The following is a 25,258-nucleotide window of genomic DNA, read 5'->3' on the forward strand; positions in this document are numbered from 1 at the left end:
AAGTCTTTCATATTTAGTTCCACACACTTTTCTAGGTTACCATTATTTTTCAATGATGATACTTTCTAAACATGCTCTACCACCAGTTAATCTCACATTTGATATGTATCAGTCTAACTTTGATTTTTAATCTTTAGCAACAACCTGACTAAAGCAATAATTATCACAACAAAATAGATACTTGTGTCAAAAAATCAAATAAAGATATGTAATCAGTGGTATTTCCTTTGTTTAACCATGCACTCTATCTCTGCAGACAGCAATTTCATCTCAATTTCATACCTCAGACTTTTCAGATGAAGTTTGTTTCAATGTTTTGTGGAATTGTTGTTTTTGTCTTGCAGAGGTTAAAAATGAGTTCTTCAGATTGTAGAATCACTCTACTACAAGCTGCAATAAATATTTGAAGATGTAATTAATGTAATTGAGAAAATGAACACATCAATTTTTTCTTAGAATGTTTGCTGTTCTCTTTAGCAGAAGCTCAAGAGTTTCCATCTGAACATGACTGTTAATTGCTATGTAGAAAACCTATAATGACATTCAGCTGAACTCCTGAGGACAGATCCAAATGTAATCAAATATTTTAAGAAATGTATTAATGTCTTTGAGTAATTGTCATCCTGCTGATTGTATAGACAAGCAAGTAACTAAAATGGCATTAAAGCCCTATATTGTTGCTAATACTTTTCCCTGTAAAATTCTGTTTATTTTAAAAATTAATAGCACTTAAAGGATGTTTTAGGAAGTGGTCTTATATTTGAAAGTATGTTGTAATTAATCATGGCACTGTGCCAAATAGCTTTGGCTTTTTACTATTTTAATTGTTAGTGTTCTGACTTCACAATGTAGTAAAAGCCCCATGCCCTATAAAGTGATGCTTTAGCAAAGATCATACATTTACTAGAAGTCCTTTTGGTTTTATTCAGACCCACACAGACGTACAAGTTAATTTTATAACTTCTTTTTGGTGGAATCAGCAGGGACTCCAGATTGCAGTCTTCTGGACAGATGACCTCAGTTAGTGACTAAAATTTGTTGTGACTCATAGAAGAAAATGGGCAGTCACTAATATTATATATATATATATATATTATATAAGGTAATAATATATTCAATATTGTACAGTTATGATTCTCTGACATAGTGCTTTTTTTCCCTACCAGTAAACTTAGAGCTTCTTTTTTGATAAAAGCTCATTAGAAGGAAAAATAAAAATGGGTGCGATGGTGTCTAGTTAAGGAGAGAAAGTAATGCCTAGTAAAATGCTTGTTATGAAGGGTATAAATAAGTAATAAATATTTAATTATAAATCTTTATGTTCGTCATGAATATTTTTTCCTTTTTGAACTTTCAAAACCAAATTAAACAGAAATCCTGTCAAGATACTTAAAGGCTACAGAAAACCCACATTTTCAGCAGAAGTATTGACAATTATTTTGTTCTTATTGGCAGTTGTTTTTTCAGATGGTATAGAGCTGAGAAAGCATGAAAGCTCTTTTCTAAAAGCTTTAGGTTTGGGGTTTAAATGTTTTTTGGATGTACTGCTAGGTAGCTAGTACTAATTAAACATACTGAAAACATTTTTAAATTCCAACTGAAATATTTTCATAGAGATTATGGCATTCAGTGACTGAAACCTGTATTTTTGCAAACAGAGGACTCTTGTTTCCTTTTTCTTGTTTTGTTAGAGCTTCTCAGTTTCCTTTGAACAGTTTTTATGTTCCCAAATCTTAAAAAAGGAAAAAAAAAATTGGTTACTTTTTATTTAAATGAAAAATGGATGGTGTCACTCTGCCTGATTGAATATCTCTTGCTAAAAATTAGAAGAAAAATCTCAGCATAAAGAGTCTTGTACTGTTTTGACAGAGGATCCCAGAAATGTTAATTTGATAACTTAATTGATATAAAAATGTTGTGTCTCATAGACAGTATTTCCAGTAGTGTTTTAGAAGAATATTTCGGAATGCAATTTTTAATGATGCATCTAATAGTTTTCATAGACTTGTAGAAGCAAGACCACAGGTTTCTTCTCACACATTGATTCCAGTGACAGTTCACACAAGGCGATCAAATTGGTTTTGCCCTCAGCATTAGATTGCACCACAGCAATATTTGTGGTTTCATCCCCTCATTGAAGCACTGCAGGCTCTGGTAGTATCTTGTATGCCTTAGGCATTTTCACTTGCAACATTACCCAGAAGACTTTTAGGATGGCAAACCAGGATGACTTGAATCCCAGTACATAATATCCCAAACGATGTCTTTTGAAATGACAATTAAAATTTATGCCCTAGATTATTTTGTGCTTTAATTCAAATTCTGCTATTAATCTATGGATATTTTTCCCTCTGACATGCCAACACAAAGATGACAAAGGACTTCAATCCTTAGATATTTTCAGACTCCCGTCTTTTATGGTGGTAACAAGAAGCAATTCAGACTCTTCAGGACTCTTCATTTCTTAAGCAGAGAGAAGAAAAGGTCAGATGGTAAAAACTAGGCAAGGTTCTAGCAGTTTAGATAAGGAGTTGCTTCATTTTAGACAACAGTATGTGTGCTGAGAGTTTCTGTTCTGTTGGCTAGGCTGTCTTTTGACAGCATTTTCTTTAGCAGGCTGTTTTTTTCTGCATGTAATTTTCAGTTTTACTTTATGTGTATATTTCAGATTTGCCTATATACCTGTGGAATCAGGGAAGACAAAATCTGTGCTGAGATTAGAAGGCAGCTGCCTAGGATTTAACTCTCTTGGGCAAAATATGACAGATCACGTGAATGAGGAGACAAAGTGTGTGTCTGCTGTTCTCATAGCAGTTAATGGGTATGAGGAATGTGTACTGTGTGGATACACACCACATAGTACATTCATCAGCAGTTACTGGTCCAAAGGGGCTTGGAGGATTTTATGGCTACTGGTGACTTTTTCACCCCTTTCTGGAAATGAGGATAAAAAATTAATGTGCTTTATTCAAAGATAAACAGAAAAACGAAGGTTTCTCTGTGTGATTAGGTAGGCATTCAAAAGAACATCAATAAATTCTGATTGTTAATTTTCTTTACTTTCTATAGTTAGAGGTTTTAGAGATGTATAATTTAAAAACACAATTCTCTTTGCTTCTTTTTTTCTGTTCTTTAATTGTATATTTCTTATTGGAGAATCTACTAAGTGATGGATTTAGAAATGGAGCACAGATCTCATAGCATGAAAGCCTTAATTGAGTGCAAAAGCAAGGCTAAACTGGATAAGCAAGGATTACATTTCTTTAAAACAGTTATTCTGAAATGGTTAGAATTTACATATACAGAACAATGTAGAAATAAAATGTTGAACTAGCTGTCATTTGTCCACTTTTTATTGAACCTATGCTTGAATTTAACTATAGTCATAAATTAATCTAAAATTTTATTATTTTTCTTACATTACAAAATTTCCCATGTTCCTGGGTCTAAACTTGCAAAGAAATCTAATTATTTGTTTTGTATACTATCTGCTAATAGGAAGTTTCTCTTCAAAAGGCACACTAAATTACTTTTTTAAGTCTCCAGCGGTTTTGTTTGATGAACTAGTACACAGTGTTAAACAAAACTTAGGCCTTTGAGAAGGGGATGTATAAAACCCAAATAAATAATTTGCAAAGTTTTCAAGACCAGTTGAGAAATTCTGCTTATGTACCTGTGAAGTTGTGTCTTGTTTGCCATTCAGTGTTCTGCTGAGACTCTTGGTGCTTAATTTATCTTTTTTATCTGTTCTTAGAAACCTTGTGATTTACACACAAATGCACCATGGGTGAGCTTAAAGCAGTCTCCCCCTTAGTGAAACTAAGGATGGAAGCCATCAAGGAAGCATCACTTGTAATTTGTTAACAAGGTCCTGCAGAAGATCCATCTACACTTGGAGTGTACTCCCTTAGAACACCAGTGTTTGGCTACAGAGCCAAAGATTCTGCTTGCTTTTGTCATTTAGATGCAAAATAAGCTACCTAAATCTGGAAGCTCTTAAAATAGCTTAAACCCTGAAAAAACCCCGGAAGTCTGTTGATAAATCAGATGCAGCAGTTAGTGGTGTTCTTGGAGTCTGACAAGGAGAAAGAAGGAGCAGATGGTGGAAAGGTGTGTCTATAGTATTCCTCTCTGTAGAACTGCTGAAATACAGACTCTACTATGGAAAAGTAGCATTGTGATCAGAGATAAGTGCTCAGCTTCAATCTTCTCCTTTATTCCAGTTTTCATCCTTTGAACTTTGACAAGATCCAAGCAAACTGCAGAAAGGCACATTTTCTCTGCATATGAGAGTAAATGTGAACAAGTTGATAATTTTTAGGAATTAATTTGGCAAATTTTCTTACCGTGAAAAATCAACTCACAGTAATGGTTAGTTTGGAAACTTTTGGTTCCCAAAATATTGGATCCTATGGAACTATGCCATTTGGAATGGTAAACATTGTGTATCAGTGTGAATTACAGATGCATGCATGTGTTCTAGAAATAATGGTGTGTATTTTACAAACAGTAGAAATCTGTAGTTTCCAATGTTGGGTTTTTTACACAGATGATTGTAATTGGAGAATATAGAGCACAGCAAAATGAGCTTTAATGTCAAGCACTATATGTAGCATACGAAATTCTTGCATAAGGAAAATGATGAAAATACTCTGTTCTTAGGATACTTAAAATTAGATGAAGATTGGAAAAGGACAAGTGAGAACCTGGAAAATGTATTTTGGCTGATGAAAAAGTAATTTGGAAAAACACCATAAGCAGGAACATGATGGAAGGAAATCATTGCAGATCCTGTGTGTGGTAGACCAAATTAGGTTTTTTGGTCACAAATAGTCTGAACTAAAAGAATATGAAAGATGTCTTCAGGTTAAATAACCATATTGTTGAGTCCTTGCTTTTCAATTATGTTTATACTTGATGTTTTCTACTCCCCACTATTGTGTCTCCTACTTACTTCTTTTGCTAGATATTATACTGTCTCACAGTGTGGTATTTAAAGCATGAAAGATCTTCAGTGATTTGGGAGATTTATAATTTATAAAATATATTACTATATATAAAATGGGGTAGAGTCTTTTTGATCTTTCTATGTGGAAGCAGATTTGGCCCTAGAGAATATAAATTACAAACAGTAATTTAAAAATGAGAAAAATTACTTCTCATGGAAAGCACACTTTTAGAAAGGCACAGTTTGTGTACTCTACGCATCTGTTATCTTACAGTGTTTGACTTTTCAGCTATTTTTTTGCCTTTCTAAATATCTTTCATCTCACTTTTGATACCCATATTTTCAATTTCTACATTTTTATGCTTTCACATAAGCTGTTATATGAGTCATCACCAAAATTGCAGTATAAATTTCTCTGCTAAAACAATCTGCAAGGTATAGAAATAACTATGTTACTCTTCTCCCAGTAATGTCACTGTATACTCTTTTCATTTTGTTGCATTTTATTAATAAAAACACAATCCATTTGCTGGCAATCACTACCAGTATGTCTTGATCTGCTATGTTAGTTATTATGCTGTTACATTCTTAATCCTGTTAAAAGCAAAATGAGACACATTTTATATTAAAAATAGGAACCTGTTCTTATTGTAATTAAAATTGTAACACTACAGCAAAGTAGTAATTAAACTGTATTTGAAAATGTATCTTTTCTTTCTATTACAAGAGAAGTCTCATTAATAACACCACAATTAAATTGTTCTGCATGCATTTCTTGGTATCTTTGCATTTCTCTTATGTCATGGTTACTCTTCCACTGCTTCTCTCTGGATCTGCAGATCATTCTCTTGCTTTGGGGTGATGTGGCATTATGATGAGTTGTCAGCATTCCATGGTCTTTGCTGAGAAGAGTATGATGCTGCTGTCATTCTTCCTCCTTGGTTTAGGGTCCACTTGGGGCTATTTCATGCTTTGTGCTTCTTCACTGATCTGCAACAAAATTTTACATCAAAATTTACAGGGCAAATCGAAGTGGTCTTAAATAGGTTGGATGCTTGTCCTTTGTTTTCTTTGTTAGCACTAACACTGTTTTCTACAGGCTCCCAGGTCTGTGTTTCTTTATTCACTATTGTAATATTTATAGTCTTGGGATCTCCAGTGTAATCCTGTGCATCATTTCTTGTCATTCCATACTGACACATTGTAGCCTATATTTACACTTTGGCTGTCTTTGCTGTCATCTCATGACTACTGTAATACATCAATATGTTGGTCCTATCTATTTCATCCTAAACAGAATAGAGGGGGGAAAAATAATATGCCAATGTAATGTAAACTAGGCATGGTCACCTGGTCTTTGGAAAAATTGCTGTTTTAGCTAAATAGGTAACCCCTCCCCTCCCCCAACAACTACCAAACAGCAGCAGAAAAAAAAAAAACCAAAACAACGACAACAGCAAAAAAACCAACCAAACAAAAAAAAACACCCAAACCCCAAATGAAAACAAAACCCAAAGCCAGGAAAGACAAGACAGATTTGAATAAAGTTTGACAAGATTCCATAGTAAAGCCTTGTTCTTATTTCTAGAGGTAGCAATGCTGCATTTACAGAGATACAGAGCTACACTAGCTTTTATTTACTTCACAAACATGTTACAAAATGTTTTTTAAAGAAAACACTCTAAAGGGTTTTAGTAAACCCCGGTTTACTAGTTAGTCACTATGGTACAAATTTTTACATTCATGATCCATCTGCCTTTATGGCATGATCCATCTACCATATCTTTATGACTTTATGATGCTATTTGGAATAGTGATATACAGTAAAAATGAGCATGTACTGAACTTAAAATTTAGCTTTTGTAAGGATTATTTATACTGATAAAACAAAATACATATTTGGATGATACATGTTTCCTATTTCTCTCACTTGGTAATCAAAAATACTATACTTTCTTCTTTAAAATAGTCTTAATGACTCTTGGTACGACTCCTGTTTGTCATGTATGTTCTACAGTATGATCTTCTACAAGCATTAAGGTCTGTTTTTACAGTTGTCGCACATACCTAGCCTAACCTCACACTTTTTTCTGTTGGGAATTTTCAACCTTTCCAGCAAATCAACCATTGCTATTTGTCATAACTAAAATGAATCACAGCCATATAGGACACATAATGAGAATTTCATAAAATAGAACAGATTTTTTTTTTAATAACTGGCTTTTTTCTATTACTTTATATATAATTTCAGACACATGAAAACAAAAATATTTGTATAAGATTTAGAGGCAGAAATATTTTGATGGAAGGTTTTATAAATCTTGAGTACTGGTTTCCAGAACATTAGCAATGAATGCCTTCTACTGCTGCAAGTACTTGTTGTCATGTAGATGTGTAATTGTGGTATATAAATTTAGGATTATTTCAAGTGAGATTTGTAAAATCTGGCTTGAGCTAACTCATTTTCAGAATAGTAGAAGTCATTAAGAATTTTATGAAAGCAATGCATCTGAAGATATTATCCTAAAATTCACTTAGAGGTAGATGCTACGTCTGGTTAGTGGAAAAAAAAAAATGCATATCTAAAGTAAAAGTAACCAGCAGAATGGTTTTCTGTTTAGTCCTTCACAGTAAATTAATGAATATATTGTTTTTCTTTTTTTTTCTAGTGCGTTGTATTTGCTATGACATCTGGTCAGATGTGGAATCATATCCGTGGACCACCATATGCACATAAAAACCCTCAGAATGGACAAGTGGTGAGTTGGTTGTTTTAATTTTATTTTGAGGGGAAAGGATGTGTAAACAGTCACTTGCTACAGTGAGCCAATAATTGCAGGTCTATAGGTCTGTATGAAAGTCTGTCAGAGTCTTAAATCTAGTTGCAAGCAGAGTCTGTTTTGGAATTTCAGATCTTTAGAAGGTGCCACTATCTCTGATTTGAGCAATGAAATGAGTGGTTGTGTTGTTCAGACTTCTCTCTCTGCAGCTGTAGTGAATGTGTTAGAAATTGTTCTATACCACACAATTCACACTGCCCAAAGGTAAATGTAGATGTTGTGTCTTTTTGTAGGGATGTGCTTCCTCACACAGTGGAAAACAAATGTTTTTTTTTCCTATGTTTAGGCTACGCAAACCTTTTTTTACACAAACCTTTAAGGTTTGTAACTTCTTACCTTCCCCTCCCAATAATTGTAGTTAGAGGAGGAAGCATTCTTGTGCTTTATACCATTTTCCATCACATCTGTAACTCTTCCACTAGCTTTTACAGAATGCTTTTTCTTGTATCTCTGTGCTTCTTCAATTTAATCTCTTTATCAGCTTTACTAAGTAGTTACCATTGACTCTTGCCAGAATTACTTTTATATCCTGCTACTGCTGCCTATAAAGGATTACCTTATTTGCTTCTTCCTGCTCAAGAGTTAACAAATGTTCATCAGATCTCAGAAAAATAAACTCTCTTTGCCTATTAGGAAAGTAAAAATGACCTTGGCTAGTTGCTAATCACTCCTCGTTATTTACCTTTTAAAGTAATTTCTTGAGATGGAATCTACAAAACTTGCAATTATCAGGAAGATTTTTTTTTAATAATTCACAGTCCATTGAGCTATTTTCAGTTTTGTCCATCACTAGTTAAAGGAAGCCATATTACATCTTAAAGAAAACACTTATTTTAAGCTCTCTTTGTGTCGTATCTTAATTGGACTAGCAAAAAATGATGGTTTGAAATTAATTACTGATCTGTGTTTTATCAGGAATGAAGCAGAATATTGATGTCATAATAGAACAGGATTTCATCTGTGAACTTTGTTATTCAGATATAGATTTGATGATACACAAATAATCACAATAAAATACTGTTTATGAAAATTTGGAATTTTTCATTACTGCCTTGCAGGATTAAATTTATGACACTTTTCAGTGGAGTGACAGAAGAAATATCATATACAAAAAGCACTGTTTGTGACAAATTAGTTTTTACCATATCCAATTTTACACACATTCCCTGTCTTAAACCCCTGTTTTGGAAGTATACTCTACATTTAATAATTTTTAAATATTCCTGAATTTGTGCTGGCTTGTCTGCATTTTTAGAGTGTGAACTCATATCCGGCAGGTCTGTAGTGCTACTACTTTGGGAATCTTAGTACACACAACTAATTAATGGAAATAGTGGCAAAGATGGTTTTAAATTCTAGTTACTAATCTATTGTGTGGTCAAAATACATTCTTTTCTGGCTTTGATGCATTTTATGACTTCAGGTAAGTTGCTTCTGCCTCTGATTCACCTGTCTATCCTTGTTTCTATGTGTCAGTGCACTGATTGCTTTGTATGTGACAGTAAGTAAAACCAGTTAGATTCTAAGAATTAAAAGAAGACTAAATGCAGGATTACCAGGATCCTGCTTTAATTAAGCAATCACTGACCAGAATAGTTGTCATTTAAAGCTCTAACTTGAGAAGTGTTAGAAGCTTAATAAGTAGGCTATAAATCCTTACCTATTTTACATTGTGGTTTGGTTTTTTTTTCCTTCAAATAACACTTGAACATTTTCCCGTTTCATTTTTCTAACACTTATCTGTGTTTCTGTGAATTTGAAGCAATAAATCTGCTTATCTAGCCTTCTGTGAGATTTATTCAACCATTATAATTCATTGTAACTCTGTGAATTGTCACTAGCTGCTTTCTTTACATCTGGATGAAATTTAACTCATCACTTTCTTTCCAATGTCTAGCATTTAGTAACAATTCCAAATTTGCATGCCAATTTTTTGCAAGGATTACTTGCATGTAATAATCTGAAACTTTGTTGACAGTCATACCACAGAAATTTCTGGTTTTAAGAGGACACATGGAATAGGTCACCAAGCTTAATAGTTTTATTATTAAGTTCAAAATTATTGCTTCTTAGTTTTTCTTATTTCATATAAGTTAGTGGTTCAGTTCTATACTAGCCTGATATGCCAACAGACTTTGAAAATGGTAATACTCTGTCTTCATAAACTGTTCTTTGCCTCAAATATCTCTTATTATATGCTTTGTTCTTGCTCTAATCTTTACTTTAGATGACACTTAATTTGTTCTTAAATTCCTGGGGGTTTTTCAAAGGATGAAAGGACATCTGTGTCCTTTGCTTAGACAACACTACTTACTCTTGCCAGTATTTTGTGCACATAACATCACCAGTTTTTAAAACTTGTCTTTTGCATTGTGTTTATGATTACCTAAGCTACTTTAACTGCATGACTGTACTCTTTGAAGCTTTGAAATATTTTTATATATTTCTGCGTGATCTATTCTATAAAGCTGATGGTCTCTCTTATTGCCGTTGTTGTAGGTAGCTCCTTTATTCCCTACTACTATCAACTGTTTTTAGATTTGGGTCTACATGGAAGAGCATCCATTTTTATGTAGAAAGCTGAATCAGACAGTAACATTTTTTGCTATTTCAGTTCTGGTTTAGGTTTATGAAACTGCTCTAGTTTTCGATCTTGACACGTACTTTATTTCTGTTTTATTTCTAGAGTTATCCATCTTTTGCAAAATAATTTTGTTAGGATTGGGACATTACTGACTGTGTTATGCTAAAATCTGAACCTGTTTTACTGGGACTGAGAGTGACAATTAAACATTCTATTGGTGTCTGTGTGTAAAGCCTTGTGAGACTTCTGATTTTTATTCAGAGCTTGACCTGTATAGAGCTGGTGGTGAGAGAAGTAGAAATGGAGAAAGCAATTACATGGGTTTGAGCCTTCTCTAGAGGTAGCTCTGCTGCTATTTAATTGACCTAATAGCAAAGAATTCTCACTAGATTTTCATCAACTTTTAAACAAATAGCAGCCATGGCTAAGAGAGCATTTATGTGTATCTGTCCATTAGGTAGCTGTCTTTTATTATTATTATTATTATGCATACAAATTCGACATTTTTTATTGTGCAATGTGCTCAAGATCACATCTTTAAAATGGTTGGAAGTTTGCTCTAAATGAGAACAGGGAAAAGGACAAGCTTAATCTAAAATGCTGAATTGGCATGGTTTCCAAAGGTCATAATTTTCTTTCCTTCTCTTCAAGAAAGTATTAGAAAGAAAAGAAGTTAGAAAAGTTTTTGTATCAAGAGAAAAAATATGGTATTTTATTATCAGATATTAGGTGGTTTTCCTGTGTAAGTTGATGCCTTGTGAAATGGACAGTGTTATTGTTTGCCACTATATTAATAGGATTTTTTTATTGTCTTATACTTTAAAGGTTGTTGAAATTCCTTAAGTATAACAGAAGTTGTGTCCTTAGGAAGCAATTGTATATTAAAAGATCTTTTAAATAAAACACCTTATAATATCACATTAAATATAAATATTTCTTTAACTGTAGAGCTTATTCATCCTGGGTTTTTCTCCTACTTACCTTTGGTAGTTTTATAACCACTGATCTTTACTCACTTCTCTTGCTGATACAGTTATGTAGTTAGCTGTATGTTTTTGAAGTCAAATGAAGAATATATTTGACTACTGGTATATTTTTTTTCATTTGTTAACACAAAACAAAGTTATTCTGAAAAAATTGTGCTAAGAATATTGGGATTCTTAATTTGCACTATCCTCTACTGCTAAGCAGGACAAAATGTCACTTACCAAGGTTAATTCTTCTATGGTTTCTGATAAGAATCTAATTAAAATCTATGGACTTGTTTCTTGAAACATTTTTAAATAACAACTCACCCTTTCAAGCTCAGTCAGTCACATTAAATTCGTTATCCTTTGGCCTTCAGTGTATCTGGAAGCATGTTTGAAGTAAAGTGTGCCAAGATTGTCTTTGTAATGCCTGACTTTTCTAAAAGTAGCCATATTGATAGTAGCAGTGCAATACAGACAAAAGTCACTTTACTGTATGATAAAATATTTTGTCTTGCTTTTAGATAAAAAAGAGTTCATACAGGTTATTATTAGTACCTAACATAAGGTATCCAGATTGGCTTGACTTTTACCACAGCAATATTTTGGTGCATCTGTTGCCACTAATCACAGCCATAGTACTGTTGAAAATATATCTAAATGTTTTATTGGAATAGCCAATTATTTATAATGGCATGCTGGATTGAAATGAGTAGTGCATTACTTAGGAGTGTTTTTAATGAAATAGCTTTCCTGGTGTTATCAAAGCAGTGAGTCTATTCAGAAGCTACAAGAAGAAAAGGGTTTCTAAAGCTTTTCAATTAAATTTCTGTCATGATTTAGTCAAAAAAGTTACCAATTGGCAGTGCAAAGTTTTTAAGATTGCAAGGGTGATTGTATCTGGCATTCTGTATAACGTGTGTTTCTACCTTGACATTAGAAAAGGGAAACCTTACGCAATATTTAGTACTCTTTTTTTTTTTGTGGGACGAATTTACTTGAATTTACTGGGAGCCATTTACTTTCATTTGGAAGAACTATTTTCTGCAGAACAGCTCTTATGTCAGAAATCAGGGAAGCCTCAAATATATGAGTTTTTGAGGTATCTGAAGATAGAACAATAATGCAATGCAGTAAAATATACTTTAAGGCAGAAAACCAGAATGGCACATGGGAATAACTGGTTCATGTTTTTCTGTTGCTGACAGATTGAGAGCCATTTTTGTAAAGCCAGCTTAAATGCCACACAAGAATCTAGTTTTTCTGTCTTCCTGGACTCTACTGGTTGTGGAGATGTATATGTTAAGAGCCTTATCTATTAAAACAATTAATATGTAACTTTGAAGATAGTGTAGTCCAGCTGCTTGCTCAAAGGTTGCTCTTTCTCTTAGACAAAGGGCTTCGTCTAAGAGAATTTTGAATGTCTCCACGGTTAGAGATTTCCCAACCTATTCCAGTGTTTAACCATCCACAGATTTTTTTTTTTTTTAGTTTTACCTTTTAATTTATTTTATCTTTTGTTTTTAATTTCCTTCAGAAACAGTCATGGTAAAATTTATCTTCCTCTGTAGTAAAGCTGATTTAGCTGAGTTCTTAATTAGAATTTAATATTGACTTTAATAAAATGTGGACTTAGATGAGTGGTACAGATTTTCAGACCTTCTAACAGCATACTTTAGCTTAAGTTGCACTATGATATCACTACAAAATCCACACTGAAAACAAGAAAATATTATGCTTGGAGTAGTCAGAGATGTTCTGCTATATAGATTCTGCTCTCTCAATAGAGCCATGCAGATGTTCTTCTTGTACCTATTAAACAATTGTTTTCTTCTAAAATCCTACAACTTGGAGACTGGGGAAGGCAGAGGAGAGGAAAGGAGCATATTTTCCATGTTGTGCAACACCATCTTTCACTCTTTTTGATGGATTATTTTGTGAATCTTATCTATTCCCTGTAGAAACATAGTCTGTATAACGGGTGCGAGATTCTTTTCCTGAAGTAAAATTTCAGCAGTTGGGAATTGTCTTGTGAACTACTAGGAAAGTCTCAAAATATTTTCTATCCTGCAGAGCCTTCTAGAGCTGGTGAGCTCTTGCCTTTCCATATAGTTTTGCTAGTTAGCTCTATGCTATCATTTTGGTGTAACAGATTCACTTCTCTTATGCCTGTGGACTATGTCAAGAGAAGGAACATGCATTTGAGTGTGTTAACATAAATGAAGCAGCATACTTCAGATAGTCCTCTATGGACTAATTCACCCAGAATCTCTGGTTCAAAAAGATACTATTTTATTGTTGTTTACTCATTTTTTATGGTGGTTTTTTATTGAACATACGGAACTTTTCGTTGCATTTATATTTTTGGTTTTGTATTTTTCTTTTTTCCTGCAAGGCAAAAATTATTTGCTATGTGATACTTTATAAAATATAAAATGCTTTTTGTATGTTTTCACGGAAACAAAAATTATTCTGACATTTTTTTTTTGTCTAGCTCTGGTGCCAACATTATTTACTTTCTTTGGCTAAACTTTCATGTTAACTGACTGTTACTGAAAGAAGATACAGTAGAAGACATAAGGACTAAATTAAAAGGTAAACTAAAAGGTTTTATTGTACATGCAGTCTCTTCTTCTGCCTTCAAAGGCAAGTAGGGTGGTGCTATATACCTCACCTGTTAGATATCAAATATTTCTGAATTTCTGGATATTAAGTAGCAGTTTATATGGTTTTTTCCATTTTTCTTTTTTTGAATCATTCAGAAGACTTTTAATTTTTTTTATTTATAGATGTTGCCACACAAATTATGTAGATATATGTCATAATCAGGGATGGACACATAAACCTGGTCCTTATGTATTTCCTTGTTTTCCTTACATATTTTTTTGAAGCATTGTAAATATTCTCAAGGTTAATGATGCTGCAACTACTGTTATTTGTTCCATTTGTTTGGGATTTTAAAAAGTCCTGCTCTTGGTGGTTTGCTTTTTTTTTGTTCTCCACTTCTAGCAGCAAAACTGAATTAAGATTAAACAGAGTCTGAACCCTGGCAGCTGAGGAATCAATTTTGAGTTCATCTGGTGTGCTCAGGCAAAACCTACTCCTATACTAAAATTAAAATAGAATAAGCTGGTACTTGGCAATGTTATACATGTGAACAGAATATGAAAGTAGGTGCTCTGGTAAAGGCAGGAGTTGACTGTTGGGTTCAGCTGTTTTTGTAGTTAGTTGGAGCAGAGGAGGAGTTGGTGGTGTTTGTGACTTCTATAACAATAGACCTATTCAAAGCAACTGTGAAAATCAAGTTGAAGGAGGAACATGTTTGTATTCATTTTTCTTTTGGCACAATAATACTTCAATAGAAAGAATTTTTTTCTAGCTTTAGAACAAACAATGAGAATCTTTCAATTAATTAAGGATCTTGTTTCCTAACTCCTTTGTATTTCTCAGATTAATAATTTCTTTATCTAGTGTTCATTGGTTGGTGTTGTGCTTCCTTTTATTCTAATTATTGTAATTATAAGAGAAGTTGAATGTATGCATATATACTTTTGTCTTCTCAATAGTCACTGTAAATTATCCTGGAAATCTGAAAACTATTTTGCAAATTCTATAAAGCTTGTGTTATCAGAAATACCATACAACATGTGTTATTAATATTAAAGATTTCTGCTCTTCCATTATGTCAAAGAACATGTACAAGCTAAACAATTTGGTGAAAAGTTTGATTGATAGTAACTCCAACTAGATCTTGCTCAAGAATCACTTACATGGCTGTTACATTATAAATGCTTATATTTAGAAGCTGATATTACTAAGTCAATTGTCTTACTATGTAAGCAGCAAACTTATTTCTCAAAAACGTCACCAAAATGTTTGTAAGGGAATTATTGTTTTCAAACTTTGTCCTTATTCTTGGAGTATGGGGAGGACATAATTTGAGTTCTACCCTGATTTCTGGTCAGCATTCAAACTTCTTTTATGTCCACATTGTTGAGAAGAAAGTTCACAAAAGGAGTAGGCTTTACACAAGCTTTACAACAAGGAGTTATTTTTGTTTGTTTCACACTAGCTTTTAGGCACACACACTTCGGTCTGTCATTAAAAAGACATTGCAGAATTGATCTGCTCTTTAAAGATTTTAGAAGCATCTTGTGTCAAGCTAATATTATGTACAGAAGTGGGCTGAGGAGTAGATTTTGTGTGCATCACCTGCTCTTAGTATTCAGTACTCACAGATTCAAACTTTCATGTTTATTTGAAATAGACTGTAGTTCTTCTGTATATGTTTATACTGCAAAAAAGAGACATTTTTCACTGTTCCCCATAGAAGTCTGTCATTAATATTTAAACCAAAGCTGTTAAAGGCTGTGGCTCTTCAACTTCAGGTACAGTGCAAATTAAAAAGAGTTGTTTACTGACAGTCTTGCAAGTCTAGCTTTTGAGCAGTAAACAAAAGCATGAAATAATCTCCTTCGTGTTTACGGTCCCGGGGTCACTTAGCATAGCAAAATGCTCTACATTAAATAAAAATAGCACTACCATTTAAAAGAAGGAAGTTGTTTGCATTTACGTCTCTCACACTTCTAAGTAGAATTTCATTCTTGAAATAATAATTTGGTTTATGGGTTTTTTTTATATAATCAGTGTTCTAAAAAAACATTTCAAAGAAAAAAAAATATTCCATAGTTCATATTAACCAGAGTAATCCCTGTCAGATGTATAATAGTAGGATTTTTTCCATAGTTTTTTGTAGTGGCTAAATACCAGAGTCATTGAAAACCAAAATTTTCAGAGTAGGTCTTATTATTGATGTTTTATTTGTTTATAGACAGAGAACACTTCAGAGTCTTAATACACTTCAGTGTATTAATGACTTAATAAATACTATCTGGTCTTGTCCAGGACTGTCCTTTAAAATATTCTTAATGCTGGAAATGTGGAAATTTCCAAAAGGAGGGCAGGGAGGGAAGTGGCTTATTTGGAGTGTAATTTGCCTGCTGCTGTTAAAACCAGTACAACATGATAGTACCCACAGCCCTTTTGTATGGTCCTGTAAAGAGGTGGATGAGCATTTAGCTAGGAGTGTGCTACGGTAAATGGAGATAATGCAAGCATTGGATCAGCTGTACAGTTTAACAACAGATTTTAAGAATTTATTTGAGATCAAAATTGAATTAAAGTTGTGCTCATTAGTCATTTAAAATCCCAATAAATATTCACTTACATTATTTTTAATTAGCTCTCGAAAATACAGAACCACAAGGCTGTGATGTGAATGAATATGCCACTTCAGGTATTGCTTATGCTGACCTGTGGTCTACTGTATTGCTTTTAACCTTTAAAACCCACTGGATCAAATTCAGATCTACAAATATTTTGAAAACCTTGAGTAACTGCAAAAAACCCCCAACAAAGTACAAAGACTTTAATTTGTATTTCTTCTGGCTTCTTCTCCTGTTTGTTTAATTTGCAAATTTCCTAACTCTGCTAAAATATTGGAAAGCTTAATTTAGTGAAGAACAAACAATTGAAATCCCTCCACACAAGCTTCTTTAAAGCTGAGGGAAACATTTTAGAAGGAGCAGGTTAAAGACACATTCAAACCACTCGTACTTAGAGGATTATTTTCTGTATAAATTTAAGAACATCTGTTCTGAACATGCTATCTTCCAAAATAGACAGCATATATAGCACAGGGCAAAATGCATCTTGAAAATAGACAGCATAGCTGGAATAGTAAACACAGAACAACAATTTGAAAAAGAAAAGGATAAGTGGGGAAAAGCCCCAACAAACCAAACAAAAAGCAGAAATATCTTCCAGCAGAATCCTGGACTTTATTGCTATAGGTGACAAGTACACATCTGCTGTTTTATTTAATGAGCCTCTGTTCATTTGGGTTATTAACATAAATACCAAGCTAACAAGTTCAGTCTTTATGCATAATATTTGTTTGAATTGTTTTCTTTTTCTTTTGCCCTTTTTCTTTTCAGTCAGACATCTACACCATATTATACAGTTGTGATCTCAAAAATACCTTCAAAGCCTCATTCGTAGTGCCTGGGTATGCAGTAGAAGGAGACCCCTTATGCATTGTCCAGTCATGGGCAAATATATGTTATCAAAGTCTCTCACTCAAGATTTTGCTCACAGACTTATTTTGCAGTGCTATTTTACCACCTTTTGTGTTCAAATGCAGTTCTTAATTATTGGGTGGATCATGCATGCCACATGTTGTACCTTGATTTTGACTTGTTTGATCACATATATTAATCACATTCAGCCTATACTTATAAAATGGATGCTTTTTCTTGTCTGAATTATTTTCATACAACGAGAACAGAATTTCTGGAAATCCTTCTGACTTGACTCATATCACTTTCAGATCTTCCTGTGTAAAGTAGTGGTGGTTTTTATCTCAGTTCTTTTCTGGCCTCAGCTGAATTCATTAATACCAATTTTTGCACCCAAGTCATCAACTTCAAATTTCATAAATTAGTCCAATTAGTTCCAAGATATAGACTTCCTTTATGTATTTTTAAACAGCCTGTTCTGTCTCCTGTTGAGCCAGTTATTCAAACTGCTTACCAAGTTTGTTCTAACCCCTTTTTATAACACCTTTAAATATAATGCAATGAAATGCCAATATCCAGATTTTTAGTAGATTTTTTTTTTTTTTTTTTTTTTTTGGTCAGGAGCATTAAGTTCTTTAAAAAAAGATTGTCTAATGGATCTGAAACCTCTTAGGATCAAATGTGCTGTATTTAATCTCATTTTTCATGTTCATTTGCATGTTTAATTGTTCTTTATTTCAAAATTTCACTCTACTGAAATTCTACTTCCTTCTTTTCAGGATGTGTTTGGTTTCTGTGTATGCTCGTCTGTAGATTTACTCTAACATGGGCAGATAGATTTGTCTTCAATCAATACATAAAATTGTTACTGTGCTTTAAAACTCATGTACTAGTTTTAGAATAATGCTTTTTGAGTTTTCATGCAACTTTTTATGTGGTATAGATGCATCCTGTCAGCTCTGGACACTTGTATTCCTTATATTCATCATAAACATTCACAGAATTAGGAAACTGGATTATTACCACTATTTACTGCATATTAATTTTTTTTGCTTTTTCTCTGCTTTAATGACTGAAGTGTGAGCTACCTGTTTGCTATGGGGCCGCCTCAGTTTGCCTCCTGGCAACTTCTATTTTGTCCCTAAGTTTCTTGACCTTTTAAGAGGGAAATGTGTTTCCTAGTTATTTTCTTTCCATTCTTTCTCAGCTCTGATTGTTCACTGTATTCCATATGGGATTGTTCATCAGTTAGGAATTATTCTCTGAAAGGCCAATAATTTATTAATTTGTTTATTTATTTTTAAGATGTGAGGGGTATAAATTCAGGGTAACTTAAGGAACTTTAATGGTTAGTTTCTGACTCAGTTCACCAATTTTTCCTAGTGTGGGTGGTTTCCCTTGTTAATTTTTCATTTCATTTGAGCTCTTTTGAAATTAAAAATCTAAATTGAAAGTGTAAAATGTGTTACTATTATTATTTCAGTATATTTTACTGAATTAGCTCAAGTCATTTTTCCTGAAACTATTTTGTTCTTCCTGTGTCTGTACAGTGCCGCTTTTTATATCAAAAGCACACTTAAAATATTGTTGATTCTTGTGGAATCAGTAGGTAAATGAGAATGGAGTCTGCCAGGTGTCATATACTGATGACTGAAGTCTGCTCTTTGTAGTATTTGTTTCCACTCTACCTAGAAAACTAGTCTTTAGTGGAGTTCTTTTTCTGACTGTTATTCAGTTCTTCTACTCTGCAATATTCTTCTCTGTGGGTGGGGTCTCAGTTATCTTTTGACTTCATTGTTCTCCAAAAAGTGAAATGTTCACTCGCATCGGTGCCTGGTTCAGGTGAGAGTTGCTCTTCTGATGCCCATGCCACCTTAATGCCCACCTTCTGTACTTTGCTTTACAATAAACAGGGCACATGACCTATGATCCTTTTGCATGAAATAATGCTAGAAGGTGAACTTTAGGAATTTGCCTTACACTCCCAGAGAGTACTGGTTTGTTCAGTCTGTTGGACCAAAGAGGAACTAGTGTAAAATAGAACTATTTGAGATGTGTGCAGTGTGTATATTGGGTTTGAAGAAATAAAATGCACTACTTGCTAATCTAAACATAGTCTTTGGGTCCACAGCAGCTCAACATAAGCATCTTCATATCAGTAATTGTGGTGTTCTTCCAGTCAAATTTTGAAATTCGTTCTGATCCGAAGAGTGATTTTGTGCAAGAAGCTCTAGTTCCATGAAGATCATTTCAATCACAGATTTGTATCCTATATGCCTGTTCCTAAGAGAAGGTGTGTCTTATGTTTTACCAGGCATATCCTGGTAAAATATCATTAAAAGAATATGATATTGTGTATGATAAATGTATGTCCAGTTCTTGCTTTTTATATATATAAAAAGACTCAAATCTGTGTCTTAGCTTTTTTGTTCATATGTATATGAACAAAAGCTGAGATACAGATTTGAGTCCCGTCTGCTTTTACGTTAGTAGCGCTGTACTGTTCTTTTCTCTTATTTCTTGAAGACCAAACGTCTGTACGCTCCTCAGAATCTTGACTTAAATGCTTTGCTTTCCTAAGTTAAGAGCTTTGTTAGATTGTGCATTGGATATGAAAATATATTGTCTGCTTAGTTTGAAGATCCTTTCTCTTCAATCTTGTATTTTTTTATTGACAGTAAAAATGCCTCTTTAAATGAATGTTTAGAAAATTAGCATACCAAAGGGTAAACTTCCTTGTTCCAAATTTGTAGAGTAATTTTGGTGTTGAGAAGAGATGTGGTGAGGAATTGGGGTGGTGTCTGTGTGTAATTAATAGCTAACTCAAATTCTCAATAATTTTAATGAATATTTCAATTTATCGTCTTGAATTACTTTACTTAACTCTTTTAGAGACAAGTTTGATGTAATTTTTGTTTAATTATCAAATTTAATTTCTCAACTGAAAAACTATAAAACCATTTAAAAGTTATTTATGCATTGTAAGAATTAAAAAATATGTTGCATCCTTTGTATGTAAAAAAACTTTTCAGTGTGGATTATCTGTAATTTTTGGAAGTATTACAGTGGCTGAATTCTGGCCCCTTTATCATATATTCCTTTTTAATGTAGTATCAGGATAATTTGATTTTTTAACATCCTATGAATACAATTTTTCTATTTCTAACAGGTCGAACCGTAGAAATATTTTTTTATCTTGTTTCCCCTGACTTTCAGTCCTTTAATATTTTTATAATTCTGTAGAACTCTTTGGAAATTTGAGTGAAAATACATATTTAAGTTGCTATTTAGATCCTAGACACAATCAGTTTTAAAAGCTTAATCTTTTAACATAACTAGAAAACTTTTTGTATGTATAGGTATATTTCCTAATCACAGTGCTGCTTCTTTTAATTTTAAAGGTCAGTTCTATTATTCCTGAAGTTTTTGGCGTTTTTTTAATATGTCAAGTTAATAAAAAAACCTGACTAGAATACTTTCGGTCACGCAGTAGCTGCATTTTAATATCTACCCAAATAGAGTGCATTTCCAAAGAAAGAGTTTCCCAGAAAAGGCTTGCTAGATGGTATTAAAAATACCAGTTTCATGCGAGACAAAAGAATGACCTTCAAACTTTTTCTGACTTTGTCTCTTATCAGTCATGCAAGTGTCAGACTCATAATGTGAATACTTTGAATTGTCAGTAGAGGGAAGCTTCCTCTTTGAGGTTATATTTGCTGGAACAGAAGAGATAACACTATTATCAGTGCTTTTGTAGTGTAGCCAATTTCTCATTGCATGTACTGAAATTCACTTTTTAATACAGTTTTGATATTAATGTAATGATAAATATATCAGACTTAAAATAAATTCTGAGTGTTTCTCTCAGTCCTGATACAGTATGAAATAACACTCTGGTGTCTTTCAGAGATTTTTATGAGCATTTTTGGGGAAAAAAAAGTAATTTTCAAACACATTTCTAACCTCCTCTTTAGTAAATTGACATTAAATATGGTTTTATTTCTGGGGTGTGTTGAATTACGAAAGAGTTGGGACTTCAAAGTTTAGGTCTGGAATGTGAAGTACGGAATATAAACTAGCACACTGTGTGATATACAAATACCATTACATGCTATTTTTGATCACCAAAGTAGGAATTTTAGTTTTTTTTTTTTTTTTGTATTATGCATTCAAGCCCTGTCTTTGAGAACTTGTTTGAGCAGTTCTTCATGAGCAGCTTGTTAGTTTTATTTCTTTAATACTGTAATTTTTTTTTCCTATGGGCTAGCTAATGCACAAAATAGTGGTGCATTCAAAAGTATCGTGCAAATTTTGCATGGTAATAAAATTCTGTTAAACTTTCACATGGCCCACTTCAATATTGTTAGTATTTACACTGGAATAAATCAAGGGCTTAAGCACTACTGGTGGACTGTAGAGAGCTTTGAAGACTATCTTTTCATTTTCATTGACTTATTGGTCATTGTTAGCAATATTTCTCTTATTATTTGAGATAATTTCAAGAATTATGTGTTATCTCAACTAAAATATAGGGGTAGTCTTATGAATAATTACTGCATTTAGATATTCTGAAGTAATATTTGTATTTTTACTTAAATGAAATCCTGATCTTCTAATGTATAGGTTAACAAATAAAGATTCACGGAACTTAAGGTTTCACTAGCAATCACAAATATTTCAAGTGTATGAAAATAACTCTTAAATCCAATAAGTCATTCTTAGAAAATCAAAAAATCATCTAATATGTTAAGTGCTTGAACAGTTCTGTGTAGGCAGAATTGTGGCTCTGCTGAAAGCTAGACCTTGTTAGCATTACACATAATTGACCATATTTTGTAATGCTTGGAACTTTTATTACTGAAGATAGTTCTTCTTTTAGTGTGTTAACAGCATCCCAAATCTTATAATGTTGCCTGTTTTTCCTGGTGGCATTACTCAAGAGGCTGATAACAAACATGTTGATTTTGACAGAAAGATTCCAAATTAATTCATACAATGGCCTTTAGATGAACTTTGGATGTGCTAAGAACTCTGCAAGTTGTAAACTTTTGTCAGAGTATTACTGATTTTGGCAAGGTACATGGTTGATAATACATATTTTATAGTACATGAAAGGTTGGACTACAGTATTCATCTTACAGAATGAGGCTAAATTTGGGGTTATTTTTGCTTTGCTGTTCTTAGTTACCTTATCTCTTCCCCTGCCAATCTGTCTGCCTTCAGGAAAGCAAAAATGGTTGAAGCAGTGGTTCAGTGCATTCTTCCTCAATTTTCCTGTTTCTGATGGAGTAATTAAGGCCACTAAAAAAGATAATAATATTTAATGTTAAAATCCTATACCTAAACAGGTATTATTTCCAAATATATATTTTCATATTTCTCTTCATACCATACCCAGTTATCTTAGCAGATTTTGTTTTTCTAGAAGGTTCCAAAATGTAAAAAGAAAGTAAAGACAATTGAAAGTAATTAAAATACAGACAAAATTATATGAAAAATACTTCATTTATTATCCAATTTTTCTTTCAATTATTTAGTTCATATAATGATAAAGAACAGTATTCTTTGAGGAAGCTTTTGAAGACTGTCATCTACCAGAGTAATTCAGATAGTAGTGGTTCAATTACACTTTGCTATAGGAGGTAGTTGTTTTGGGGTTTTTTTTGTAATGTGTATGCAAAAGAATGTCTTCAAAGTTCCGGGTACATAGGGAACTAAAGAAATTTTATTCAAAATGCTCTGACAGCAGAACAGGCTTACTGGTAATGTTTTACTTGTGATATCACAGACTAACTTTTAGAAATAAAAGTATTGTGTCTTTAAGATAGCTAAGCAATTATCCATATTTGAAGTTGCTCTTAGCTTTTTTGCTCACCAGCTTACCTGTTTCAAAGGTCATCCTAAATCATTTACACAATGTATATACTAATTAATGTTCTTTGGAGTTAGCAAGGTGTAAAGAGGAACAGAAGAAGAGATGTGGATTGGTAGGCAGCAATACACAGTCATGCTAATACATGCAGTTGCAATGCATGCCAGCTGTTCAGATTAACTTTGAGGGGCTACAGATCACTGGAGACAGATGCTTATAAAAGATGCTCAATAATAGGGGGCTCTTAAACTGCTTAAGGAAAGACATAAAGATGTACTTTCTAGTGCTGAAAATAGCTTATATTTTGGAGTACTTTATCAAGGCAGATGCCACATTTCAAAATTACTTGAAGGAGTTTTAGGACATGTAAAAGATAGTTAGATGGAATTGGCAGAAACTTGCTTCCTGCTAGCAGGAGTTGAGAGATAGTAGTAGTACTAGTTGAGAGTAGTAGTAGTACTTAGTACTTAAAGGACTGTGACTATTTTGCTCCTATGTGTGATCAGACCTTCCTTTCATAATCTTTGGTAAGGGTGAGCACATACATGACATACAGAAGCTTCTAGCCATCACTGTTCCTTGGTGAGGTAGACACTGCTGTAAAAGTTTGGGCTCCATCTGTTAGTTGCATTTTGGAGTAAGCAAGTTATATTCACTTATGTTAAAAAAAAACCAAAAAAGTATTCTCAGAACAAGTAGAGAAAAACCTCAACTGAGAAACTTCAGCTGCTAAATGTGTGATACCAGATTGAATGTGGAATATTAGAAGGATGTCATTAAACTTTTCTTACATGTTTTTCTTGTTCAGTCACTCAATGTAAGTCATATTTTGGTTTACTAAATAATTAATCTCCAGGTCAATCTAGAAGGAACTTGGGAGAGAGGCATTTCTAACCACTAAAAATGTGTCTAACAGTTTACCTGCTGAATCTCTTGCCCCAGGTTATTTGCAGAGCCTATTCTTCTATATTGAAAACTTGATTTTTCTTGTGACAGCCAGTTTAGCCTTCTGCAGCTAAATGTTATGTAGAAATAAATGTTATATTGAATTTTTTTTAATATAGAGTAAATGGTTTTACTTTATTGTTTGTTCTGTGCAATTAAGTGGCTTACTCAATATTATATATCTTTCTAAATATTAATGTTCTGAAATTCTATCAGCAATAAACCATCAGAATGAAATATTGGCCCGTTGAAATCAATAGCAAAGTGCTTATTGACTTCTTTTGAATCTTTATTTCATCCAAGTTATTTCAGGTACAAAGAAACTTCTTTGCTCTTCTATGAATATGTGGGACTAGGAATCTGCTTAGGTCAAAGTCACCTTGACTGTTTTAACTAGAGCTTCATACCTTGTATAAAGAGGTATGTGTTGAAACCTTTATTTTTTATTTTTGACATCAGTATTTTGCCTTTTTCTTGCTAATTAATATGCTATTCTTGTAACTGAACCATCTTAAATTTTCTGTTTTTCAACAGCTTTGCCCAAATTAGTAGTACTTGCTTGCAAGCCATGATCTACTAAAGCCATGAAACTTATTCTCTTACTGCAGAGAAAGAGAATAGTTTATCATGAGGTATTGCTTTTGCTCTCAAAATTCTGCTTTTCATTTCAGTCTTTGTTAATGAAATTCATTATATAATCTTTGCCTTTGGCCTAAAAACTTATTTGTCCAGAGTCACCTGTTTATTTATTTCAAAACAATTATTGTGTTGAAAAGTACAACTTCGTTATTTTATTATTTGAGCCACAATAATTGAACATTAAATAACTCTGATATTTGTAGAATATAACTAAGCTTTTTCTCTCCTTTCTGAGCTGGAAGAAAACTGCAATCTCACAATGAAGTGCTTGTAATACTCTTAACTTCCTTGCAAACTGTAGTCGAAGTATTAAAGTCTCACATGAACAAGCCCTTAAAATATAGTAAGAGATTTTTTTTTAATTTCACGTCAAATAATTCCTAGT

At 33.0% G+C, this 25,258-nt stretch overlaps 1 protein-coding gene across 1 annotated transcript in view; it reads left to right on the forward strand.

Annotated features, from left to right (window-relative positions):
* The window catches only part of TUSC3 (tumor suppressor candidate 3), a 110,863-nt gene that overhangs the window by 50,033 nt on the left and 35,572 nt on the right, over positions 1-25,258 (forward strand). The window contains exon 6 of the mRNA XM_041482760.1: positions 7,618-7,707. Coding sequence (XP_041338694.1) covers positions 7,618-7,707 — 90 coding nt within the window. The remainder of the gene's footprint in view (positions 1-7,617; positions 7,708-25,258) is intronic.

The sequence above is a fragment of the Pyrgilauda ruficollis genome, unplaced genomic scaffold, assembly GCF_017590135.1.
Source record: "Pyrgilauda ruficollis isolate IOZ18807 unplaced genomic scaffold, ASM1759013v1 scaffold1, whole genome shotgun sequence".
NCBI classification, from domain to species: domain Eukaryota; kingdom Metazoa; phylum Chordata; class Aves; order Passeriformes; family Passeridae; genus Pyrgilauda; species Pyrgilauda ruficollis.